Here is a 25,571-nt window from a genome sequence, read left to right on the forward strand (position 1 = left end):
CATAATGTTCACAAGCAGTTCTGTAAAGCATTAAAAAGTGTCCAGTGTTTTCATGTCTCAAAGAGTGTGGCTATTAACCAGCCACTGCCTTCCAAGCACTGACGGGAACACAAAAGAGACAGGTCACCTTGCTCTTGTACTTCTGATGCCCAAGTCGGAACTTCACATAGGGGTCACTCAACCCGTTTGAATCCATCGCCTTGAGGTCTCGCCCTTCAATCAATGTGATGCTGACGATTCCTCTCCAAAGGTGTGATTTTCTGTGCACATCTGACAGACGTAAACTTTGAGTCTGAAACTTGTGGTGAAGGAAAACAGAATTAGCTTATTGTGCTTTACACCAAAACACCGCATTTGGCATGACCCTTTCCTCTGTTGCTACAGTTTTTCAAAAATAAAAAATTGGCAGTTATGGGTTTTTGAAATTAAAAATAATTAATAGGTTATAATCAATACTGATGAAATGATCATCTCATAAATTTAAGGTTGCTGTGTAAAAGAGGTGTGTACTCAAAATAAAGTCTAGTTTTTCAACTCAGAATTATATGCAGATGCTTGAAGACTATTGAAGGATATTTGCACATGTGTCAAATATGCTTGTGTTTAAATATGTATTAATATATAAATATAAAAGGCCTCACCCACACTGTGATATGTAATTTTTAATTGGTAGCAGTTTTTTTTCCTGTCTCAGCTGCTTCAAAGTTTTATTATTACAAATCGTAATAAACACAGCTAGCAATTGTCAGTAATGATTTTTTTAAATCTCTTTTTTCATCTTACAAAAGGATTTTACAGGTGGTTTTTAGTTCCAAGTTTAGTTTTAAGTTCTATTCAAGCAATTTAAAAGCTTTTTTATTTCTACAAGAGAAGATAACTGAGTTTCAGCTCACTAAAAAACTAAGGTATCATAGAACAGAATAAACTCAATATTCCTCCTAAGATGTCTTGCTTATGCCTGAAACTTTTATTACAAAATTTTAAAATTACTTATGTGATTTATATTGGCAGGTATATGTTTCTGGATTTATTTATCACTTTAGTATTTGAACATTTTCTTTAATAATTTTCAGTTGCTTGATTCTAAGACAATATTGAAATCAGTGGACAAATTCAAAAGTTTTAAAAATCAGCAAGTCTAAAAATGGCCACATAATCTCTTTGAACTAAACAGCATATAAAACAAACCAGAAAAAGTAGCTAAAATATTAAAGACCTTTTCAATCTGGATTCAAAACCAAGAAGTCTCATAAAAATTGCTATATTTTTCATGTTGTTAAGCACATTTTCTTCACTTATAGTTATTTCATGAAGAAATTCAATGTTTCTTCCAATCTCAAAGTACTATACTAAATTATGGATTATCTCTATTTCTGGCCTAATTCCTTCTACATTAAAGTTATAGTCTATTTTGTATAATTCCCCCTCCCACTCTGAATTCTTACTTTTTTCCTACACCATAGCAATGCCATAGCCATTTTTATCTATCATCAAAAGTCATGCATTTTAGGATGCTTATTAGGAAAATGAAAACTACATTCTTCAAAAGATAATACTTTTAATATTTGAACATTTCCATGGAAATCTTTCTAAATCACATTGTATATTTCCCCATCCTGGTGACCAGTAAAGTTTGAACAACTCTGCTTGGTGGTTCTGCCTTATTAATATCAATGCAAGGCTTTGCCTACACATCCCTCACCTCCATGAGCCCAGGAGCAATGTCACCTGTGATCTGAAGAGAAATCGAGGTTACATGGAGCACCTGTACCTTCCATAGGACCCCATACCCCACCTCAGTGAAGCCCCCTGCTCCCATCTGATTTATCCACTGGGTTACCTCATCGATTTTGTTTGAACCAATGATATCTCAGATTAAAATCATTGTTCAGAATTCATTGCACCAAATAATCTTCAAGTTTTCCTTTATTCTAAGATTTCATGCTACTTATTTTATATAGTGCAGCAATCAATTTCAGTATGTGTCTGCCTGTCTGTCTGTCTACCTATCTATCTATCTATTTCTGCTGCTACTGAGACCACAGCAGACTCTAGAGAATCAAGTTGTCAACTGGGGGACTGAAATTTTTGTTAAGGAGCATTAGTAGCAAAGATGGAGAAGGAAATGGCAACCCACTCCAGTATTCTTGCCTGGAGAATCCCAGGGATGGGGGAGCCTGGTGGGCTGCCGTCTATGGGGTCGCACAAAGTCGGACAAGACTGAAGCGACTTAGCAGTAGCAGCAGCAGCAGCAGTAGCAAAGAAAGAAACAAACTTTTGGCAAGTAAGAAGAAACAGTTATCTTAGCAAAGACCAAGCAGTTAAAAACTATTTATTTATATAGAGCTTCAGAATTTGTAAGTGCATATATATAAATTATATAATTTGGTTTCCACTAAGAGTCTATGAAGTAGAAAGGCAAGTACTGCTATTTTCACTTTACTGATGAGGGATTTGAGGCTCAGAGTGGTTGGCCTAATAAATGACGGATATGTGACTAGAACCAGTATTTCTGACCTTTATTTCTGAGCTTCTTCCAATATTTGTCATTAGGGCAGAGACTCTCCCCAAGGTTTAAAAGTAATCATGATTTAAATATATTGTTACTAAATGGTGCTCTCCAGTAAAGGTGAGTTGATTACATTTGAAACAACATTCCGGTCTACACTTTCCTACATGGCTAATACATGACATCACCTTCTACTTCTCTGCCATATGAGCACATGTATTCATACTTACAATGTTCCAGCTTGCAGATGGATAGTCTTAGGACATTTTCTACACACTCTAGCAGCACAAGTCATACACTGCGGTCGTCAAATAACAGTTGGGTACAATCCAGGTTACAAAGCGACTCTGGTTAGCAATGCTAAGTTAGGTTCTTAAATGGTACTATGTCTGAAACACTTGCTTGCATGCTCCTCTTGACATGAGAACACGAATCTTTTAAGATGAAAACGAATGCCTTCCATAGAATTCATCACGCTTTCACAAAAACAGAATGAACTTCATGGAGGCTTTACCTAGTGCCACTAGCTGTTAGCAAATGTGCTTTGGGACTGGAGGAACAGTCCCAAAATGACTTGAGAAGCTAAGGGGTAGAGGAGGGAGACAATTGCTTAACAAAAACAGGGCTAATGAATGTGCAAATTAAAGCGACCTGTATAAAAAGCTAAAAGAAAAACAAAGGGGGGAGGTCTAAAGACATACTAACCTAATATCATTTTTAAAGTGATTTTTTTCAATATTTATTTTGTTAAATGGTTATTTTCTAAATAGAGACTTTGTAATTTGGCTGTGATTTGACTAACTGCATAGTCATAAAGGGGCTTCCCTCATAGCTCAGTCAGTAAAGAGTCTGCCTGCAATGCAGGAGAACCGGATTGGATTCCTGGGTCAAGAAGATTTCCTGGAGCAGGAAATGGCAACCCACTCCAGTACCCTTGCCTGGAGAATCCCATGGACAAAGGAGCCTGGCAGGCTAAAGTCCATGCGGTTGCAAGAGTTGGGCATGACTAAGCGACTATGCACACATAGTCATAAAACAGGTAAATATTTCGCCTATATTTGAATAATAGGAACTTGAAATAAAATTACAAGGTAAAGAGGGAAGATATAAACTTAGGCTTTGTTGTTGTTCAATCACTCAGTCATGTCTGACTCTGCGACCCCATAGACTGCAGCACACCATGCTTCCCTGTCCATCACCAGGTCCCGGAGCTTGCTCAAACTCATGTTCATTGAGTCGGTGATGCCATCCAACCATCTTGTCCTCTGTCATCCCCTTCTCCTCCTGCTTTCAATCCTTCCCAGCAATAGGGTCTTTTTCAATGAGTCATCTCTTTTCATCAGGTGGTCAAATTATTGGAGCTTTAGCATTAGTCCTTTCAAAAAATATTCAGTATTGATTTCTTTCAGGATTGACTGGTTTGATCTCCTTGCAGTCCAAGGGACTCTCACGAGTCTTCTCCAACACCACAGTTCAAAAGCATCAATTCTTTGGCGCTCAGTCTTCTTTATGGTCCAACTTTTCACATGCATACACGACTACTGGAAAAACCATGGCTTTGACTCTACAGAACTTTGTTGGCATGTATTAAAATGTCTCTGCTTTTTAATATGCTGTCTAGATTTGTCATTGATTTTCTTCCAAGGAATAAGTGTCTTTAAATTTCATGGCTTCAATCACCATCTGTAGTGATTTTGGAGCCCAAGAAAATAAAGTTTGTCACTATTTCCATTATTTCCACATCTATTTGCCATAAAGTGATGGGACTGGATGTCATGATCTTATTTTTTGAATGTTGAGCTTTAAGCCAGCTTTTTCACTCTACTCTTTGACCTTCATCAAGAGGCTCTTTAGTTCTTGTTCACCTTCTGCCTTAAGGGTGGTGTCATCTGTGTATCTGAGGTTATTGATATTTCTCCCAGCAATCTTGATTCCAGCTTGTGCTTCATCCAGCATGGCATTTCTCATGCTGTACTCTGTATATAAGTTAAATAAGCAGGGTGACAATATACAGCCTTGACGTACTCCTTTCCCAATACCAAACCAGTCCATTGTTCCATGTCCAGTTCTAACTGTTGCTTCTTGACCTGCATACAGGTTTCTCAGGAGGCAGGTGAGATGATCTGTTATTCCCACCTCTTTAAGAATTTAAACTTAGGCTACTAGTAGGAAAAGAGACAAGGGCTTAGCACAAATGTCTACTTGCATCTTCCTAGCAATTTCTGACTATGTGACTTGGGCATGGTCCTCCCTCTCTAGACCTCAGTTTTCTTACCTATGGATTCTAGACTGTACACCAGGCCCTGATGGGCTAAGAGCACCACTCTCTGTGTGTCTGATGGGGGTGGTCAGGGGGGTGTGTTGGGGACCTGAATGTTAAAAAGTACATTCCATAAACAAAGATTTTATCCACTTAAGATAGTTATTAGTTTTGTTGACTTTTTACATCAAAGTTTCAGGGGAACTTTGTTCATTGGGGAACAAATGGAAAGCCACAACTAAAACAAGCAAATTTTTAAAGGCAGTAGTTTTAATACTCCCCATGGTAACTTCTGAATCATTTGCTTCTCTGTTTTAAGCTTCCTTCTTCCATACAGCAAAGTTCTCCAGGTGTGGTCCACAGACCAATGGCATCAGTGTCACCCAGGAACTTGTTAGAAACTCAGATTCCTTAGTTCTGCCCCAGAACAATGGAACCATCAGCTCTGGGGGTGAGGCCCATTGATCTGGTGTAACCAGTCCTCACTGGACGGGGTTCTGATGCACACTGAAGTGTGAGAACAGCCCCCTCCCATTTTAAAAGTTCTGAGGTACATGTGCACTGGGATTCTCCTATGTTCTAACAACTACTATTAATTGCTATAATTGCAGACATCCATTCTCTGGCATGGATGCTATAAATGCTAATTAAAGTCCTTCTTTAGTCCTGCTTCTAAATTTACCGATTAGGAAAGCACATTGGTCTGGATATTTGGAGCATTTAAAGAGAAAAGTAGGAGGTCCCTGAGAAATTATATGGTTCATTATTATTTCCTTTGCTAATGGTTTTTCTAATAGGATATATCTAAATAATACATATTAACTGAATGATTGATAACCAATCAACCAAAAGTTACTCACTGAGCACCTAAAGGACAAGGAATGTTAAATACATCTAAGAAACCTCTCAGTAAAATCAACATATTATAGTGGGTTCTCATCATCTAAGATAATGTTTTCAACTACATCCTTATTGAAATAGGACTCTATTAGAGGAGGGAAAGCAAAAAGGAAGGAAGAATAAAAAGGAAAACCAACCCAGCTTTGAAGCAAAGAACCAATTCCATAAAAGGAAGAAGTACTCTTTGAACCTTTAAAGCAGTAATTCCCAAGTTTTTGTGGGCCATTTGTTGAAATCACCAGGCCTGATCCTCCTGGATGTGATTCAGTTCTTTTGGGCAGCACTTCATGTGTTTCTCCTACAAGTGCACATGTGATTCTCCTGTACGCTGAAGTTGGAGATCCATTCTTATAAGGAATATCCATCCAAGTTCATATTTAATAAACAATATTAAGATATCAGGTGACAATGTAAATTTCAAAGTCTGAAGTAATTAGTCAATGACATGTAAGATTTTAGAATTAGCGAGCTGGCATTTAAACAGAATATTAGTTTATGTACATTATGCCTTGAAAATGAATTCAAGATTTCAATCCCTTTTCATACACATAAAAGATGTTAGGATAGGGGATGGTTTTCAGAAGAGCAAGTCAGCCATGAGAGTTCACAGCTCATGCAAGCTCAGAAGAAAAAAAAATAAACAAACTTGTTGAACTTACTTGTGCATTTTGGTAATGAGTACTCTGAAGCTCTGCTCTGCAGAAGCCCAGGACAGGAAGAGCAGGCCTGCCGCATGTCTGGATGGAAATGAACGATCAGAGCCATAGGGGAAATCTTTGGGCAACTCTCAACACCTCATGTCAATCAGAGTTTACATCATTCCAGCAAAAAATCATTTGAAAGAAATATGTATTTGCATCTCAAGTCACTGTCAGAAAATGTCTCCTAGCACAAAGAAGACAAATGCCAGGGCAACGATAGTTTGCAGCCACCATTTTTTTAGTAACATTACGCTGTAATGGTCAAGGAAATAAAGGACAGATTATATGGTGATAGATCCCGCTTGAGTGGTTTCAGGGTTTTGTTAACAGGTATAGCAGAGAAAAGAAGTACAGCAGGAGAAGTCATAAGAAAAATAATTTCCCCAAGTCTGTTGCCCTCAAATTTTGGGAGACTTCTTCCAATGTCAAAATGGTGATAAAGTTCCAGGAGAATAAATGTTGCATGGACACGCAATAACTATGATCATAGTAACTGCATCCCGCATGTGAATCTCTTTTAATATTTAAAGAGATATTCCTAAAGTAACAGAAATTTTGCCCCACGTAACACTTATCTTTGCTGTCTTTGCTGCTAAAAAAAACAAACCCAAAGTTCCCTTCACTACCAAGACCAATTCCAACAAGAGGTGGATGAAAAAGATAGAGCTGAAAAAGAAAAAATGGAAAGAAATTATCATAGTGGAGCTAAAAGTTTCTATTAATTGAATTCTAGAGCAGCTGGACAGTATTATGATGGGAGTCCTCAGCTTTACTAATATCAATGAGGAGGACTGAATTAGGTTAGTTCACACAAAGAAATCAAGATGTACTGAGCAGCTATTAAGTGCTGGAGTTTTCACAATCTTGTGTTTTTCATGACAAGTGTTTTTAAGATACAGAAACTGAGAAACAGAGAAGATAAATATCCTGCTGCTGCTGCTGCTGCTAAGTCGCTTCAGTCATGTCCGACTCTGTGCGACCCCATAGACGGCAGCCTACCAGGCAAGAATACTGGAGTGGGTTGCCATTTCCTTCTCCAATGCATGAAAGTGAAAAGTGAAAGTGAAGTCGCTCAGTCGTGTCCGACTCTTCGCGACCCCATGGACTGCAGCCCACCAGGCTCCTCCATCCATGGGACTTTCCAGGCAAGAATAGTGGAGTGGGGTGCCATTGCCTTCTCCGGATAAATACCCTACCTAATGCCAAATGACTAAAATTGGCAAAGCAGAGATTTTAATTTGGAATTGCTGATAATTAATTTTTTATTTTTCCCACTACATCTCAATTTTTGGACAGAGTCTAATAAGTTCAACTCAAAAAATGCATTTAATTTGTATAGGATTTGTTGAAACACTTTGACTTATATTTAGATGAAATACAACCTTGGGTATAGGTTATTAAGAAGGGCTAATCAAGGGCTTAAATAAAGAAAAAAATTTCAAGAGGTGATACCTCTAGCATATGTTGTTAAGCAAAAGCAGTTGAGAGTTAGCTGCACTCCATCATAAATTATAGTCTCATTAAAAAGGTGGTGAAGTTGTGGAGTTTTGCATATAAATTAAGACTATCTCTAAATTCCAATTTTCATGAATAAAGTTTACTAAATCTGTTCCTTAAAAAATTGGATCACTAATAATAAATTCCTATTATTCTAGATCCTGATTAAAACAGAAAACCAAACCAAAAAAGTCTATTTAGACTTAACATGTGGCTAAAGGGACACTCAGTCATACCAATCTGCTCCCTGTTGTGTGCAAATAATCCTTGGCTTTTGTTATCCTGGATTTTTTTTTTTAACCTGTGTGAAACCTAATCCTTCTAAATGAGACCCAGACACTATGAAACTGGAGAGAAAGACATAGCCTGTGTCTTTACAATGGTTGTGTGTGGAGACAGCCCTTGCCTCTATTTTCAGCACAGAGGTGCACATGCCTTTATTTAATCAAATGATCCATAAGACACTACAAAGAAGAGATAATGACAGCTTGGAATGACTGTTTTGTGCTGCAAAGCTTGGAGCGTGGAGCAATTATGAGCTCACCCCAGCACAGGCATTTTCTATCTTTCCCTTTTCCTGCTGAGTTTATTCCAGTGAATTGCACCTGGATGATGAAATCCAACAAGTAGATTTGTTCTACGGTCCATCCACCCTCTCAAAGCAGGATTGCCTTTACAGAAAACCCTCCCAGTGCTTTGTCCAGCCTGGTCTGAAGTGTCTCATCTAATAATAAAGCTTCGATCCCTTTTTTTTCTTAGAAGATGATTCACTGGTGCTATAATCCTTAGAGAGATTCATAGGTTTTTATCTGTAAACTTTCTTTCCTATGTCTATTGCTTCTTGATTCAATTTATGTTGTCAGGAAGGTATTTCTGTGTACTTCAGATGTTTTAACTACCTTCTCTAAACTTAACTGTGCCCCCCCAAAAATGATCTTAAGCTTTTAGTGTATTTGCTCAAAATATATACAAATAGAAGTATCATGTAGGTTGTAACCTTGTAGGTTTGCTAAAGTAATCTGTAAATTTTTTTCAGTGGTATGGGAAAGAAATAATAAGTCTTATATTTGATTTAGAGAGACAGTTTTTTGAGGTTTTTAACTAAAAGTTCATTTTTTTCCTGAGGGCCTTATTAGTATCATACCTATTGACAGAAATAATACCTGAACTTTTCCTGGGTATGTCATATATTGAGTTGTTCAGGACGTAAGCACTTTTGCACAGGATCACATTCTTGTTTTACAAAGCAAATACCTCAATACCTCTTCTCCTTGGTCTGCAGGGTCTTCCTTCAACCAAACTTCTGTTTGACCCTACCATAAAGTAGCGCTCTGACTAACTCTGAATTGTTCTGTATTCTATGCACTTTTTTTACTCATTTCATATTATGATCCATTTCTCCATTTTTTATATGAGGCATCTTGGCTTAGCCCAGCCTTCTCCATTTAAACAATATTAAAATCTCTGTTTAATTCACTGTAATACTCTCATAAGATGGATTGTTCAATTAGCTCTCAGTCATCAGAATCTAAATGTCTAGTCAGTGGAAATAACTGGGAAGAAACTTAAATGTACTAAATATTTGAAAGAACTTCACTGAATTACCATCCTTTAATGGGAACTTAAATGTCTTTAATGAAATCCTGACTTAGAGCAATCCAATTGGTTTCACATATTTTTATTCCTTTCATGAGAAACTTGGTAATTGCCATACCCATTGCTTAATGTTTTGTGTGCTCAGATACCACGTTTTGATAAATTATAAATGACATGCTTTTGGAAAAATTAGAATATCCCCATATCACTTCACTCTTTTCTCTCCATTATTCTGCTCTCAAGGAAATTAAGATAATAGCAAGTAGCTATGACATTGTTGAGCCAGTTCTCACCAGGATTCAGCTTCACTCAATGTAATTCAGGTACCATCTCCTGGACAAAGTGTTAATCCTTACATAATAAATAAGCTGACAATTTTTTTCATATCACTTTCTAACTCCCAAAGCACACATACAGTCTTCATATAAGATTTTATCTGAGCTGTTTAGGATTCCTGTGTGTCTGAAAATATGGCAAACCTCTTTTTATACACATCTCTTCCAAAAGTTCATCAGAATACAAACATTGCTTGCACAAAGAGCAATGAGGTCAGTTATAAGAGTGACCTTTGAATGAGAATATGAAAGATCACACTCACTCAAAGCAGACTTGGTCACTGATTTTGTAAAATGGAACCTCAAACACACCAACATTATAGCCCTCAAACACATCCATCCCTTCGTGGATCAAGGATCTGCACAGAAGAAGGGTCATCACATAACGCAAGAAAAATTTGAAAGGCTGTCAATAGAGATTAACCAAGGGGCAGCTCTATTTATGTGCTGAATCTCTATTCATCAGCCCCAAAAGAACTCTGCTGCTTTATGTCTTCACCAAAACGTTTATTTCTCTGACATTCAGAAGGAGAGAAATATTTGTCCTGATGATACCATTTAGGCACTTCAGGGCAATGGCACCATGTCTCTGGGCCTTAGTTTGCTCACTGGTAACATAAATGACCCCTAAAGTTTCTGCTTTTATGATTCCATTTGTTTGTAGCTCAGTATGTGCTCAGAAAAAAAGACAGTAGATCACTGTACTGCAGATATAAAAAAGTTATCTTTTAAATTCTCATATTTGATCTTCTAAAATAAGACAGATTAAGAGATGAGAAAGGTTAATGAAGAATACTTAAAGATGGATACAACCAAATGGAAAGTACTGATAAGTAGAAGGCTAATTTGGAAGCAGAAAGTGAAAACAAGATGCTGAGAAAGTCATTTGAAAGGGAAACCCAGAGAAAGCAGTGCTTACAGAGTTGATCCTGGTGCAAGTCTTCCTAATGATCATTCTATACATCTGCTGCAGACAGAACAAATACTGAACACCCCTGAATTCTGTTTTCTTGGCAAAGGTGTATACTGTGTGAATTCACCGTAATTGTGGGTCTTAGGAAAATGGAGGAAAAAAAATCGCCGAAAGCTATTTTCCATTTAAGGTAATGGGGTAATTCTAAAAACAGTCACTCTGTGTCTTCATGGATAATGTATGAACATATAAGAGGAAACATTATTATTTTGCCAGCAATACAGAATAACATCAGTGAAGGCAGTCATCAGTAGACTGAAAGGAAATGAAGAAGCTATAATAATTAAAATAAGCTCATGCAAATACAAGACTGAAAAAAGAAGTGTATGGGGAGGAGGTAGAAGATAAACAGGTATTGGTTTTACTTGCTCATTGGTCAAGTCACTGTATGACTTAATCTAGGACCTGCCCGTCTGCTTCATGAGACACCACAACAAATCTTAAAACTCTAAAAGGAGAAACACAGCTTTCAGTCATGAGCAGGTTTAAGAACCAAGAAAAGAAAATGGCAAAGTCCTGCAAGAGTAGCATTTTCACTGCAATGTCTATTGCTAGGTAATCACGTACCAAGTACGAATTTTCCAAGAAAAGAGGGAAACTCTTGAAGGCAAAGCCATAAGTGCGTTAGTAATAAGCCGCGCCTTGCACAATGCAGAATTATAACAGAGAAAAAGGATGACAGAGCTCATTATGTTTAAGTCATGAAAGCGTAAATAACGTTAAATGGCAACAGCATTTAAAAAAGTTCTTTGTGGAAATTTTTTTGTTAATTTAAATCAAAAGCAGAGTTGCTGTTTTCTAATTCATAGGGTTTTCTTTCCAAAGAAAGAACACTCATTATCTAGTATGTATACAGTACAAGATCACTGTAATAGAATTATTTCCCCCAAATAGATGGAAGATTTTTTAAGAAGGGGAAAAGCATCTTTATTGACTCTCTAGACAATGCCGCATATTCCTGAAAGATCTGTGGGCCTCTAATTGTTAAGAATTTGGGATAAATCTGGGCCCCCATTGACTTCAAAGCAATATGTAAAATATACGAAGCTCTTAGTTTTTACAAGTGAAGAATAAAAGAGTCACTTAAATGACAGAATAAGAGTTAATAAAAAGGCAAATGAATACATCTCTCTTTAAAATAGTCTATTTTAAAAAGTGAATTTCTTAATTCACATTGAACTTCCAAATTACTATAATCAGAACCAAAAGTCAAGAATACTAATATAAAGGATTTAGACGTTACCCTCCAAAAGAAAGACTTCACAGAGAAATAAGATCCAAGCACTTCGTTTTCTGAGAGTTCCTAAAAATAAACAAATATTTAGCTAAATTTTGAGGTGTTTTGAGCATATTTGATTAACTCATCAAAATTCAGACAAGTAAAAACCTTAAAATGATATATCCTAAAGATACTTCAGATGTTTATGAACTGTAAGTTTTCCTCTTTTGAATAAATCACATTTTTGAAATTTTAATTGAACTGTCTTGCTCTTATCTAATCCAATGGTAGCAAAGCTTAGAAAGGACTATTTTTGTAATTTTAAAAGAATCTACTTACCTCTTTATTAGTAGTTTATTAATGTATCTGAGTCTAATATTTTATTTTAGAAAATAGAACTGTTTAAACATATTTTAAAATTCAGAAATAAATCCGATACTATCTATTCCTTTTAACAAGATAATTTAATGTCACAAACTGTCAGAGCATTTTAAAATAACAACAGCACAAATCTTATTTATAAACATGTACCTAGTCAAATTTGTCTTAATTCCTAACTAAAATTTTCATAGTTTTACGATATAACATTTAGTATATATAATATAAATTACTTAGTTAATTGGAACTTCCCTAAAATGATTTTAAAAATAAATGAATACTAAGAAAGATGGCTATTTAGCTGAAAACAAAGCAATGGATTCATATTGGACATTTTATTGCTGAATTATCAGACTTTTATAAAACCAAAAGTGAAACCAATTTTGACTTTAGGAAATCAAGAATACAATTCCTCACTTTTAAAGAGAACATCTGAATTGCATGCATCCTTCAAACTTTGATGTTTAGCATCCTGTCTCTGGGTGACAGTTACAGTAAAATTATGGGAAACTGATGACAGTTATGGAAACCATCAACCTTTGACACCGACGTAGAGAAAGCAGTTCTGTAATTTATTTGATTATTGCACAATTTTATGTTATTACCTAAGATGGTAGGGTCCAGGACCTCACATGATACCTGATTATACATAGAAGGTGCTCAATAAATATTTGATCGACTGTCAATCACTTGGAATTCCATTTGCTTAAGGATATATATTCCTTTCAAAGTGATCCTTCTAATAAATTATGTCAGAAAGCAATAATGAACTAACATACTTAAAGGTGTGCAGCAATCTGAATAATTTAAGTTTAAATAGAATTATATCAGAGATCCTCTATGCACTCTACCTGTGCTTTTTACATGAAATCTATTTCTTAATGAAACCAATTACATTTCCCTAAGTTACTTGCACCTGGTTTGGTCAGGTAGCATAGTAATTGAGAGGTCATCAGGAAGTAGTCATGAGTTTAAGACATGGTTTGACGATCACTACCGAGTTACACATTATTTACATTTATAGCACTGGTTCTCAACTGCCACATTTAGCACACTGTCATATCAGTTTCTAGAAAAGTCTTCACAAAATACACTTACAGTTGAACATTGGAGCACAAAACTTAGATGAAATGACTGCAGTCTTCTTTGATGCTATGCTATTGTTTAACTCAAAAAAATCCTTATTGTAGCTTCTGGAAAAGAAGCATATTTTCCTTTTCTACTGCCAGTTCTTTTTTTCCCTTGATTCCCAAATCTCTTTTAATTAAGCAGCATGCTAAACAAAATGTGGATAAATTTTAAAATATCATATTAAAGAAATTATTTCTCGAAGCTCCTGACAAAAATCACTTCTCCAGAGTCAATAACAAGTTATCCAGCTGACACTGAGTTTTTTCTTAATGCAAAATGTGTTAAGGTGACTTAAATCAATGTGAAAGTCTTGGCTCTAGACTCAACAGTCACAGCAACTAAGACAACCATTTAGCACTTAAAAATCTTGTTACTTCATTTAAAGTTTAGGTGGTCTAGTGTTAGTCACTCAGTCGTGTCCGACTCTTTGCGATCCCATGGACTGCGGCCCACCAGGCTCCTCTGTCCATGGGATTCTCCAGGCAAGACTACTGGAGTGAGTAACCATTCCCTTCTTCAGGGGATCTTCCCAACACAGAGATCAAACCTGAGTCTCCTGTATTGCAGGCAGATTCTTTACCATCTGAGCCACCAGGGAAGCACTTAGGCAGATTTTTACCAGCTGAACCACAAGAGAAGCCCAAGTATACTGGAGTGGGTAGCCTATCCCTTCTCCAGCGGATCTTCCCAACCCAGGAATCGAACTGGCGTCTCCTGCATTGCAGGCAGATTTTTTACCAACTGAGCTACGAGGGAAGCCTAAGTGGTCTAAGGTGACCTAATACTGAAACTGCACCAATTCCTACTCTCTGTTCTTCCCCAGATGAACATCAGGGACAATGACCTAATTATGTGATTAGTATGCAAAGAACAAAATGAGATTGATGAGTTGGTGGGGGTAGGGAGGGATTTTTATGGTTGAGAACTTAGGTTTCTCTGTTAAAATTTGAGAAACAAAATACTCATCACATTTGGATCCACTGAAGTCCTCGGGCTGTGCTTTTTATGTCATATTTAATTACTTCTGTCATTATTAACCAACTAAAATTTATATTTGATTTTACAACCTACATTCTCATGTAAATTTAGGTCTTTATTTCAAATAAAACAAGTTAATTTTCCTGTGGACCCTTATGCCACTTGTAGCTCTGATGAATATAAAATTCACAGTAGATTAGCCAAGACTTTTTTTTCACTAGAATTTCTAATAATAAAAATAACAAAAAACAATAATAATGATGCACCTGTTTTACGATAATAAACAGAAAGTGGTGATTTTATTGTGGAAGGCAAGAAAAGCGGAATAAACTCGTTATGAATTCCAGAGAAGACTTGTCTTAAGTCTTAATTATAGATATTTAGTTACACTTCAGTCTCTGCCAAGACAAGACTTTGGTAAGTGAAGGAAAGTGCTACTTTAAAAATGCTAAAATTATAAAATAACAACAAAAGGAAACAGAATAAAAACCATAGGTGTCAAGCAAATAAAAGGAAAATTATTGAAGTTATTCTGAATGATGAACTGTTGAACTATTTCTGTTGAGTTTTTGAATTTATTAAGGAAGCAAGATCCATCTTTTTTAAATCTACTTTTTTTTGCCTCCAAAAAACTCAATGCATACTAAGAAAGTTTCTCCTCCAAGATAAAAAATTCTACTATTAATCTAAAAGTTAATGTGATTTTAATTTAAACAATCTAGAAGATGGATTCTTTTTCTCAGAGAAATAAAACTGGATGCTCAATTTTTCCCCAACAAATGAATATGATGATGTTTCTTTCATATTAAAGTATGAAACTATTTATATATATTAAATGTTTAATAGAAAATATTTATATGTATACAAGTATATATAAATATAATATTTCTATTTATTTCTATATAAAATAAATCATAGAAAGATTTAATGACTTTGCCATCAGACAAGCAAGAATAGCCACTGAACTCATTAAAAGTGATATCTTTTATTGGCCTTAAATTGTAGAAGCCTTTAAACACATTGCATGTTATTTTAGTACAGTAATTCTATGATACTCAAAACATTCACAGTAGATTGGAAGTTTTGAAGTATGAGATTCTGATGTAAAAGTCAAGTCAGGTAGTATTATTACTACACAGCATGTTTTTATAGGTGCATAATTTCCTCTTACCTCCTTGCCCACTTCCTTGGGCATTTAAGAGGTGAAAAATGAGTAAGTGCATAAGTAAATAATTTTCATAGACTTTCCTAGTCACACTGGAGTCTAGTTACCAAAGCTGCGATTCTCAGATGCCTCCATCAAGTTGACTAAGCCTATCGACATGTTAGTGAACACAGGAATGTGAAGGAAGTAGAAGCGAACACTGAAACACTATTTTCTTGTTTTCTTGGTTCCTCAAATAGATGTTCATATCATTTGTACTCATTAAACATAAATATAATCCCTCTGCAATGCCCATTGTCCTTTTAAATATTGTTGAAGGGAAAGAGGCAATGTCAGCTCCCCAGAGGACCTACTCTATAGCGGAAGCCCGGCCCTGCTTTGTCTTTTATTCTTTTTAGAAATTTTACCTGGAGTCTTTCTCGTACATGTGTGTGTGTGCGTGTGTGTGTGTATCTAACATATACATATATATATATATATATATATAAATATAAATACATGCATTGTCAACCAGGGCTTGTCAACCAGTCCTTAAAAAATTATGATTTACTTTCACTGTAGACATTTTGGGGTCTTTAAAACCAATAAATCTCCTCCCAGGCACACTCTATAAACACACACACACACACACACATATATCTGTATCTAACATATACATGTTAGATACATTATATGTACATACATATGAATCTTTGAATTAAAAGGCCATGTAATCTGTGAATGAACCTTCATCATCCTGGAGTCAAGCTATGTCAGTTCCCTCTCTTTGATCAGTCCAGAAAGGGTCCAGAGAGCTCACTTGGTAGCACACGTTAGCAATGTGAAAGCCAATCTATGTTCCCACAATCACACATCTCAGAGCTAGCACAAGGCGTCATGGAATCCACTTTCTCCTTAAGATTACATTTTGGCATTTCACTTTGTGCCAGCTCATCCAGATTCTCCCCAAAGGACTCCCAACATTTTAAAAATACAACATGAGGGGTCAAATAAATGTAATGCTCTTGTTATAGCAAATCCCTGTAGTTATGAATTACAATACATAAAAATGTATGATATATTATACCTCTGTGAAAACAATGCCAGAAACAGCAAGAAAAAAAAGTCATCTCAATATAAAATTTAATTACAGCTCCATGTATTTTGAGGCGATAATCCAATATTTACTGGCATTATGATATCTCTATTTTAAATAAACTTATTATGAATTTTAGGAGTATAATTAATTCAGATAAAAATACAGTCCTTTATAATACAAATGTTCATGCAATTCACCCTTTGTTTATTGTTGTATTGCAGACTCTTGGAAGTCTTAATTATAAGGTTGACTTTATAGAACTTCCAAATAAGAAAAATTTGGAAGTACAGATAGTAGAAGAGTAAGAATTTTTAAAAGAATTTTATATTTCCTTCAAATACATGTCAGCATTTAATTTTTTCAAAGACATATACATAATCATTAGAAATGAGACACCAAAGAAAAGCCATTTTGGTCATTCACAGCTGAGAAAGTAAAAAATCATTAAAATTTTCATTTTTGCAACTTTTTAAAGATCACCCTCTATTTATTATCAGGATATGAGGTCTTTATGAAAAGGACATGGTAATTGTTAAATAATGACTTTTTTCCCCACCATGTCTGACTGACTGTGTGAGATACTTAAAAATGTGTTAATCTGTTTCTCTACCATTTCTTAAATTAAAGCACTTAGAGGTTTTCACTGATGCATTTTTAATGTGTCATCCAAGGTGTCAGGTTTAACTACGCCCTGCAGACTTAGAGTTGAAAGTGTTCTCTAGTTTAAATTAACAATATCCTTGCCAAAAGTCTTATTATAAATTGCCTCATTCAACCAGTGAATAAAGTGTTTTATAGTTCATTAAAATTATGCTAAGTGATTAAAATAAAATCTTTATAAAAAAGATATTACTAAAAAATAAGCTATCAAGTAACAGAAGATATGCTAATGAGACGTCATCACATAGTCATATTATTCAAAGGATGAACTCTTCTTAAAACAATTTAAACTGTTATTGTTGAGAACAGAAATTGCAATGTGTACATCTTTATATCACAATGGTTATTTCTCATAGAATTAAAGTGATTTATTGAAAGCATAAGTTCATTATTACTCTCACTGATAAACTCATTCTTCCATGTTAAAACACACGCAGACACACAATGTGGTATAAAATCATTTCTGTTTGCCATCTGACAGAGGCAATTATTTCATTATTGATTTTCTATTTTTTTTTGTTTGACCCCACAAAATGAATTCACAAAATTCATATACACCTTCTCTTCTGCGCTCATGAAGCTTTCTTGTTGAATAATTTAGCCTTAGAATAAATTATCAATGATAAGCTTCTTCTAAAGAATAAAACATTACAATAACTCAAACCATCACCATTTCTCTGCCAAAATGCATCTTGCCACCTACATAGAAAACTTTGGCCAGGATAATTATCCAATTGTCCAAGTTTAGGGAGTTATCGATCCCTTTCTTCTTAAAATAATATTTTCCTACAAAAGCTTAGTGTGGGAAGAATTAGAAATGTGCACAGTGGAAAGTATGTCTTGTGGAAAAACCAGAAGGAGTGTATTACAGGATGCTACTATCCTCAGAAAAGGAAATACTATGGAATTCATAATTGTTTACTGGTTAACATACAGTTCAAATATAACACATATTTTAACACTCTTCCTTTCCAGGGGTAAGTTTAGGCATAGTTTTTCCCTATTCATTATTAGATGGTAACACATATATTCCAAATAATATCTAAATCCGTCCTGAACTATAATTACAAATTCTCTATCAAGTTGGCTCTTCACCTCTCTTGCTTTCAATAGTAAATACAGCCCCACATTATGTGAGTTTCACAAATAATGAGATTTCTATTGAAAGAATCTGCCATTGGCAAGACAATGAAAATGAGCAGGTATTTAAGTAATGAGAAATTCTATGAGCTGATGAATGTATACACTGAGGAGATGTGCATATTAAAAAAAAATAACAATGCCATTTTAGCTCTTCCTCACCCCGCTTCCATGCTTATATCATTTCTGAAAATAAAAAGAAAATAAGCAAAGGAGAACTCCATATTGGAGAAATTATCTAACAACATTATCTGACTATATGTAAGTCTTTGCCACAAAGTGTATAATTCTCAGATCTTATCTTCACCAGATCAGATCAGATCAGATCAGTCGCTCAGTCGTGTCCAACTCTTTGCGACCCCATGAATCGCAGCACGCCAGGCACCAAGGGGGCTTAAAAACAGACTGAAGCCTGTCTATAAAAAAGCAGATCTCAGTCCCATAAACCAAGATTCCAAAGAAGAAAATGACCTGTTTCTATGAAAAATTCACCTTTGACTTTGAGTACAGTTATATCATATGTAAAAATACTGTATTCAAGAGTCATCCAAATAAATTACATCCTCTTTCCAAAAATAAAAGAGGAAAAATCTTTACTTACACAGGAATCTTTACAGGGAAAACACAGAAATCATTAGAAAAGGGATGCATTTGCACAACACGGTAACTCATAACTACACAGCACAGTCATTTGTCCCTTCGTTTCTCAGGAAGGACTATTTACTTGAGCACCATCCTTGCTCCTTCAATCCCTGGAGGAAAGAACTGGGGGAAGCAGTCTCCTTGTGTGTTAAGGAGAGCGGACGAGGTGGTAACTGAAATTTCAAACTTTCCCTGGATTTTCAATTTAACACTCTGCTCTTGTAACACTAAGATGAATATGGCACATATTTTAAGGGACAGTGACAATTTGAATGAATTATCAGGTATTCAGTATGTTCTCATAGGAAAAAAAATGATTTTCTTCTACTCAGCACTCACTGTCCCCATGAAATTTTATAAAACTGAAAATCCCTCAGGCTAAAAACCCCAAAGCTATATTATTATATACACTAAAAATAATCTACCAAGTACCCCAATGAGTGCAGTTAGATACAGGGAGTTCTGTATCATCAGTGTCAAGCTAGAAAATATACCAGTTTGAATGTACAATTGGATTGTTAATGCTTAAAAACTCTAAGAAGTTTAGATATGAAAATAGTAAAGAATAGATGTTTATTATTTTTTGTGGATCAAAAAAATGGATTTATGTTGGCTTAATTTATCTTTAAAACTAAATTTAAATATTAATTAGATAAACTATTTAAAGAAGAATCTTTCTTCTTTTATATTACAATAAAATAGATTATTCCTTCTAGTTAATACTCAAAACTATATAATATCTTGCTCTGGCATTATATCTTAACTACAACTGGAAGAGAGATATTGCTATATATTAATAGATTACAATGTTTTTACACAGATATAGTATAATGTAGACACATAATGAAGAAAGTCAAGTTACATGAATTTTTAAACATATATATCTTTAATATAATACTAATTTTGAAGTATAATTACAAAGAAAAAAATGTAATACAAATATGAACAGTGCAAATATTTCCTTAAGATTTTTGAAATTTTATTTTGGCCAGGAGAAAACCTAGGGAACACTAGGTGAAAAATATTTGGCAATGTTTTTAATGTTTTAAAATTAAATGTTTTTAATTTTATTAAAATGATAAAGGTGATTTTTAATGTGGACCTGACCTTTTTATGATCCAAATTATCTTTTGGCTGCTAATTCTACAATAACCGGGAAGAAAGTTTTTACAGTAAGAAATTCTGGTTAAAGCAAATTAAGACATTACCATAAATAATCATGTTGCTATAAGTATTTTCTTAATTCACGATAATGAAAGTGACAAAATTAAAGAAAAATTTAAATAATAGCATGATTCAATCAGAATGGAAGAAAAAAGATTGTTATGTTCCAGGGTCTAAAAAAATAAGTCACTATTCAAAAGGAGTACCAATATTGTAAAATAGAAATTTGAGCAAAAATGATCTTTACAAATAAAATCCTTTAGATTTATTCCAAGGAGTAGTCATACAAAAGTCGGTTTCATCTTGACATTTATTTGTGTACGTGGTACCACCACTGAACAGATTAGAAGCTTAGAATAGATCTTTTATATTTTACAAGTTATAGGAAGAGCCAGGGCTTGGTAACTTACAAGAACTATAAACTCCTCTCGTTCCCACCTGCCATTTATTTCTTGAAGTGAGAGGAGAAGCAATGACAGAAAACTGTTCTCATTATGCACTTCAAAGATGTAGCAATAAAGGGATTTTTGAGTTTAGAAAACCTCAGACTCGGTTTTCAGTGAAAGAAAACAGTAAATTACATGGATATTCCTCCTCTCTGGAGTTGTCCCTACCCTAGTGCCATTATTTTAAACCTGATCTGAAGCAAAGGCATTTTCTAGACCCTGTGGTGCCCAGAACAGAAACCAGATGCTGAGAATGATGCTCAAAAGTGACCCAAGATTAGCAAGAGGATGGTTTGGATGTGATTGATCAGAGTGATTTCTATTTACTGAAAAAGCATCACATGATTGGCTTAAAGTTCGTGGGGAAAAAAAGAAAAAAGTGAAGAGTGATGAAATTCTGAGGTGTAGTTTGAAGGGGTATGAGAGAGCCTGGGAAAGCAGCTGATAGTTCTTCTCAACGAGAAAAGCTGAAAGATCACATGCTAAGCATTACCTTACTTGATCTTTTCCAACTCTTCCTCATTAGCATTGTCTGTAAATGAAATAAAGCATTTTCATTATCTTATCACTCAAGCACAGGTCAGGGCAGCCAATTGTTTTTTGGAGGGAGCTTAACATTTAAACAGCAAACGGTTTCCAGCAACAATTACACAAGACAAAAATTGTTTTTTCTGGTACACACAGCTAGAAGAAGCACCTTTAACATTCAAGCAGTCTTTCTGGTAAGAGTTCATTTGCTTTATCCTTTTGTACAAAGAAATGGGACAGTAGATTTTAAATAGAATGGAAAATTTGAAATATCTTATCGACAGGAAAAAAATGCATTGCGTCTCCCAATTAGCAATTGTTCCTTTTGGTAGTGGAGGCTGAGGATGTATCATGACTTTACTGGGTATATAATTTTCCTCCTTAAACACATTCAAAGTCTGTTGCATTGATGGCGTCTTAGATTTGTGTCTGCTTCCAGTTAGTCTGTAATTACATCAGGGTTTTCAAATGCTTTCAACTGAGAAAAAGTGCTGCATATTGTGATGGTTATTAGTGGATCTTCCTAATAGCCATTTCAGATCCTGTAAAGTTTTTTCATGTCATAGTAAGAGGTGTTATGACTTGAAGTTTTCATTAAGTTTCATGAAAGTTCATGATGAGTGCCCAAGATCATTGGTCTCTCACATAAAGTAACTCATAAAAATACAATGACTTTTAATTTCCTCTCCATTTAAAAGGAAAAATTCTCAATGAACATGGAGGTATTAACTTCTGGGTAACCTCCTTACTCTCAGCTTTATTATTACCTTTAAGGCAGATGCAGTAGGGACTAGGGAATATTTGGAGCAAAGAATACAGTTAATAGAAATGCTAGCTGTATTTGTGTATCAAGGAAGAGCACTGGTGCCTTTTAAGAACTCTATCTCCTTCAGCAAAATTCACTGTAAAGCAAGACCATTTCAGAAACCACTCACAAATTACAAAAATACAAAAAGGGAAAGATCTTAATATAAGATTAAGTCATTTAGAAGTCAACCTTTGGCTTGAACCAAGACAAAGGAATTATGTAGAAGTTCTAGCATAGGAAATGAGAAAAAATCATAAAATTGTCAAAGATAAGGCTATATCCCGCTTTTACGTAGACAGTGGTTTTATGGATTATATTCTCTCTATATACACTCTGAGTTAAATATTAACCAAAATATGGAAGAGAAGTAGATTTCCCAAGTTTACACTAGTTCCCTATTTTTTTCAAATGGAGTCATGAACTGCAAAGTATTATATTTTTTTCTAATTACTAATGTCCAACTTATTCTGAAGCAGCAAAACCCACCATTGGGCTGTGGAGATGGGTGTTTAACAGATGTCTGTGGTTGATGACAAATGAGTATTGTCATTGTCATCACCACCATGATCATCGCCATCACCACCACCACATTCTCCTCACCATTAAAGTCAACTGAGCATGAAATACTTTCATGGTATGCCAAGTGTATCAAAACTGTCCCAGTTAGGAGTCATACTGCACATGTTCAACTTTCTCAGAAAGTTTCAATGAACAAAGAATGGTAATTCCTAGGGACAAGTTCTTGTGTCAAATCAGGTGAGAATAATTAACACAAGTAAATCAAAAACTAAAATCTCTTATCTCATGGCCATTTATCATCATCAACTAGTCTTTAAGAATCTTACAAAGTTCCATTTTGTAAGAAATGCTGTCCTATGAAAAAATGGCTAAGAACACGAGAGGAGTTGAACCTCAGGGCCACACTCGATGTTACACAGATTCACTGCTCCTGGCAAAGCCACACGCCCTGACTCGTAACCGCTGTATGCAATTAACCTTTTATATGTAAAGCTAACTACAGGTTTGGTATTTTACTGTCTCTCAAAATCAGTTTTACCAATAAGCTGCATGGTATTATTTTTCAGATTGGGATTCTGATACAAACAAAAGGCCAGTAATTTCCCCAAGTGTAAATAGAAAGATTGGGCAGTTACAGGGACTAATTCCTTATTTTCTGATTCACTCTCTAGAGTTCAATTATAAATCCAATGACTCTCAAAATGGCCCTGGATTTTATAACAAAATTTCTGCTTATTGAGCGAATCCAACCTGCTAACCAGTGGGTTTAGGTATCTCAGTCCCAATTCTCTTTTGTTTTTTAGATGGTTGGGTGAAGGTAGATTCAATAAAACTGAAAACAGTAAAAAAGGTTTTTAAAAAGTGAATTTAACAGACATACTATCAATATTAACATTGTTACCTTCGCTAACTGTGGGACATATTAGAGAAGAAAGATTGGGGAATGTTAAAGACAGGAGATGAAGCAAATTCTAGAAAAACAAGATTTAGTTTTTGCTCTTTGATCTTCAGCTGAGAAACATATGAATATGTTTTTGAAAGTGTCATTATCTAATATCATAGTACAATTCAAACCTTTTATTAGCAACTCAACCTCTTTGAAGCCCAATAAAAGGCATAAGTACATTAAAATATGACTCTCTGAGAGTTGCAGAATCTTTGGGTTTTTAGAAGTTTCACATTCTCAATCCATGTTTTGTTTTTATCTTTTGTTGCAGTGATTTTTTTAAGGCAATTACATGGCTATTATAGATATAAAAAATCACAGAACGGCTAGATATTATGGTACCTACATATTATAAAACACATGTATTGTATGTTTATAGATGGATTTTCCCCAAATGTTAGGTTATGAAAGAATTCAAAAAATTTTCAAAAATAAACTACCAAGAAAAATAAATTCACTAAAGATCAACTAAGGTTAATTCATATGTTTCTTAAAATTTTCTACTTTTTAGCTTTAGCCAATCCATAGGTCTAGGTTATCTAAGAGAGTGTGTAACACAAATTAACTCACTTTTATTCCACAAATTCACCAATGAAGAAAGTTGTGGATTGAACTCTGCTAGAAAAAGAGCCAGAAAGAACTCACACACACAATCAGACCAAAATACCACATATAGGACTCACATGTATGTACTGCACACTACAGGGCCTACACAGGACATGCATTCAAAGCAGAAATGACAGTTGCATCATGCAAGTCATCAGCGTGCCCCCAGGAAGGTTTTGGTTTCTCACACACGCAGCACTGAAAATTAAAACACACACACACACATATATGTGTGTGTGTGTATATATACACATGAACATACACACATACATACATATATGTATCTGTTCACACATACATACATATATGTATCTGTACACAACTGAGATTTTTTACAAAAGAATCATGACTCAATGGAGAAGATTTTAACATAAGTAACCATGAAATACTTTTGTTATGACTCATGTATATTTCTTAATTAGCTATAATTAGATCTTGTATGTTTGACAGGCTTTAGTAAATACAGTAGGCTGATAAGGTTTTCAACTTGTTCTTCCTTTTTACTGAGTTCCAGAAGGAGAACTGTTCTCACAGGGAGAAATTTCTCCTGTTCATACAAGGAGAACTCATCGCAACCATGTGATCATGAAACGTAATGTCAGTATTAATAGTGTATTAAACACGGGCATGAAAATTGATTTAGAACTCTGAGAACTTTGTGATGCTAAGTCCTCTGTTTCCAGTTACTCATTCCTTCCCACTTTTGATAGGATTTCTTAACATTAATGTTCTATTTCCTATCTGATGGTTAGGATTTATTTGTCAATGGCTCTTGAAACTCATACTATCCATTCTCCATGTGAATCCATATAAAATATTTAGTTAAGTTTTATAAACACAGGCGTAAGAATAAACATGTGCTTTTTGAACTAAGTCTTAAGTTCCAAAAGCTTAAAATAGATCATTTCTGAGCCAATAATCAAAGAGAACAGAACTCATAATTTTGCTGTGAGAAGGTCAAAGCAAAATCATCCTCTATTCCTTCCCTATGCATCATTCTGAATATTAAATGGAATTATGAAGCATTTAGTAAACTGATTCTGGTTTTCTGCATTATGCATTTGAATTTCTCTAAATAAGATTTATTCTTAGGTAATTTGTGAAAGTTCAGCATGTCATTTTCATTGCAGCAATACATTATATATTTCAGGCATATTAAAAGTTTAATTTGAAGGTACACTGGATAATTGAGTTGCTTTTAACCAAGAAATTTCTAATGTATTCCAGGTAAATATATTTAGCCAATAAATACTAGGCATGTTACCAAATGAAGAAAATACAGTGATGTGCTTCTAATTCATTGTCATGGTTAGAAATCTCAAGACGAGCAGTATAGACTGATTTTAATCAGATTATCATCAATATAAAATTTAAGAGTTCCAAAGGAACATT

The 25,571-nt window shown here is 34.8% G+C and overlaps 1 protein-coding gene across 10 annotated transcripts in view; it reads right to left on the bottom strand.

The window, feature by feature from the left end:
• Positions 1 to 25,571, bottom strand: part of MCTP1 (multiple C2 and transmembrane domain containing 1) — a 1,073,276-nt gene that overhangs the window by 731,740 nt on the left and 315,965 nt on the right. For 6 of the 10 annotated variants that reach the window (XM_061424408.1, XM_061424397.1, XM_061424396.1 and 3 more), the window contains exons 6-9: positions 21,266 to 21,304; positions 12,015 to 12,074; positions 6,329 to 6,406; positions 128 to 298 (exon numbers count right to left, since the gene is read on the bottom strand). In XM_061424408.1, the coding sequence (XP_061280392.1) occupies positions 128 to 298; positions 6,329 to 6,406; positions 12,015 to 12,074; positions 21,266 to 21,304 (348 nt within the window). The remainder of the gene's footprint in view (positions 1 to 127; positions 299 to 6,328; positions 6,407 to 12,014; positions 12,075 to 21,265; positions 21,305 to 25,571) is intronic. The other 4 variants (XM_061424399.1, XM_061424405.1, XM_061424398.1 and 1 more) reach the window with 3 other exon arrangements.

This window comes from Bos javanicus, chromosome 7 (assembly GCF_032452875.1).
Source record: "Bos javanicus breed banteng chromosome 7, ARS-OSU_banteng_1.0, whole genome shotgun sequence".
NCBI classification, from domain to species: Eukaryota; Metazoa; Chordata; class Mammalia; order Artiodactyla; family Bovidae; genus Bos; species Bos javanicus.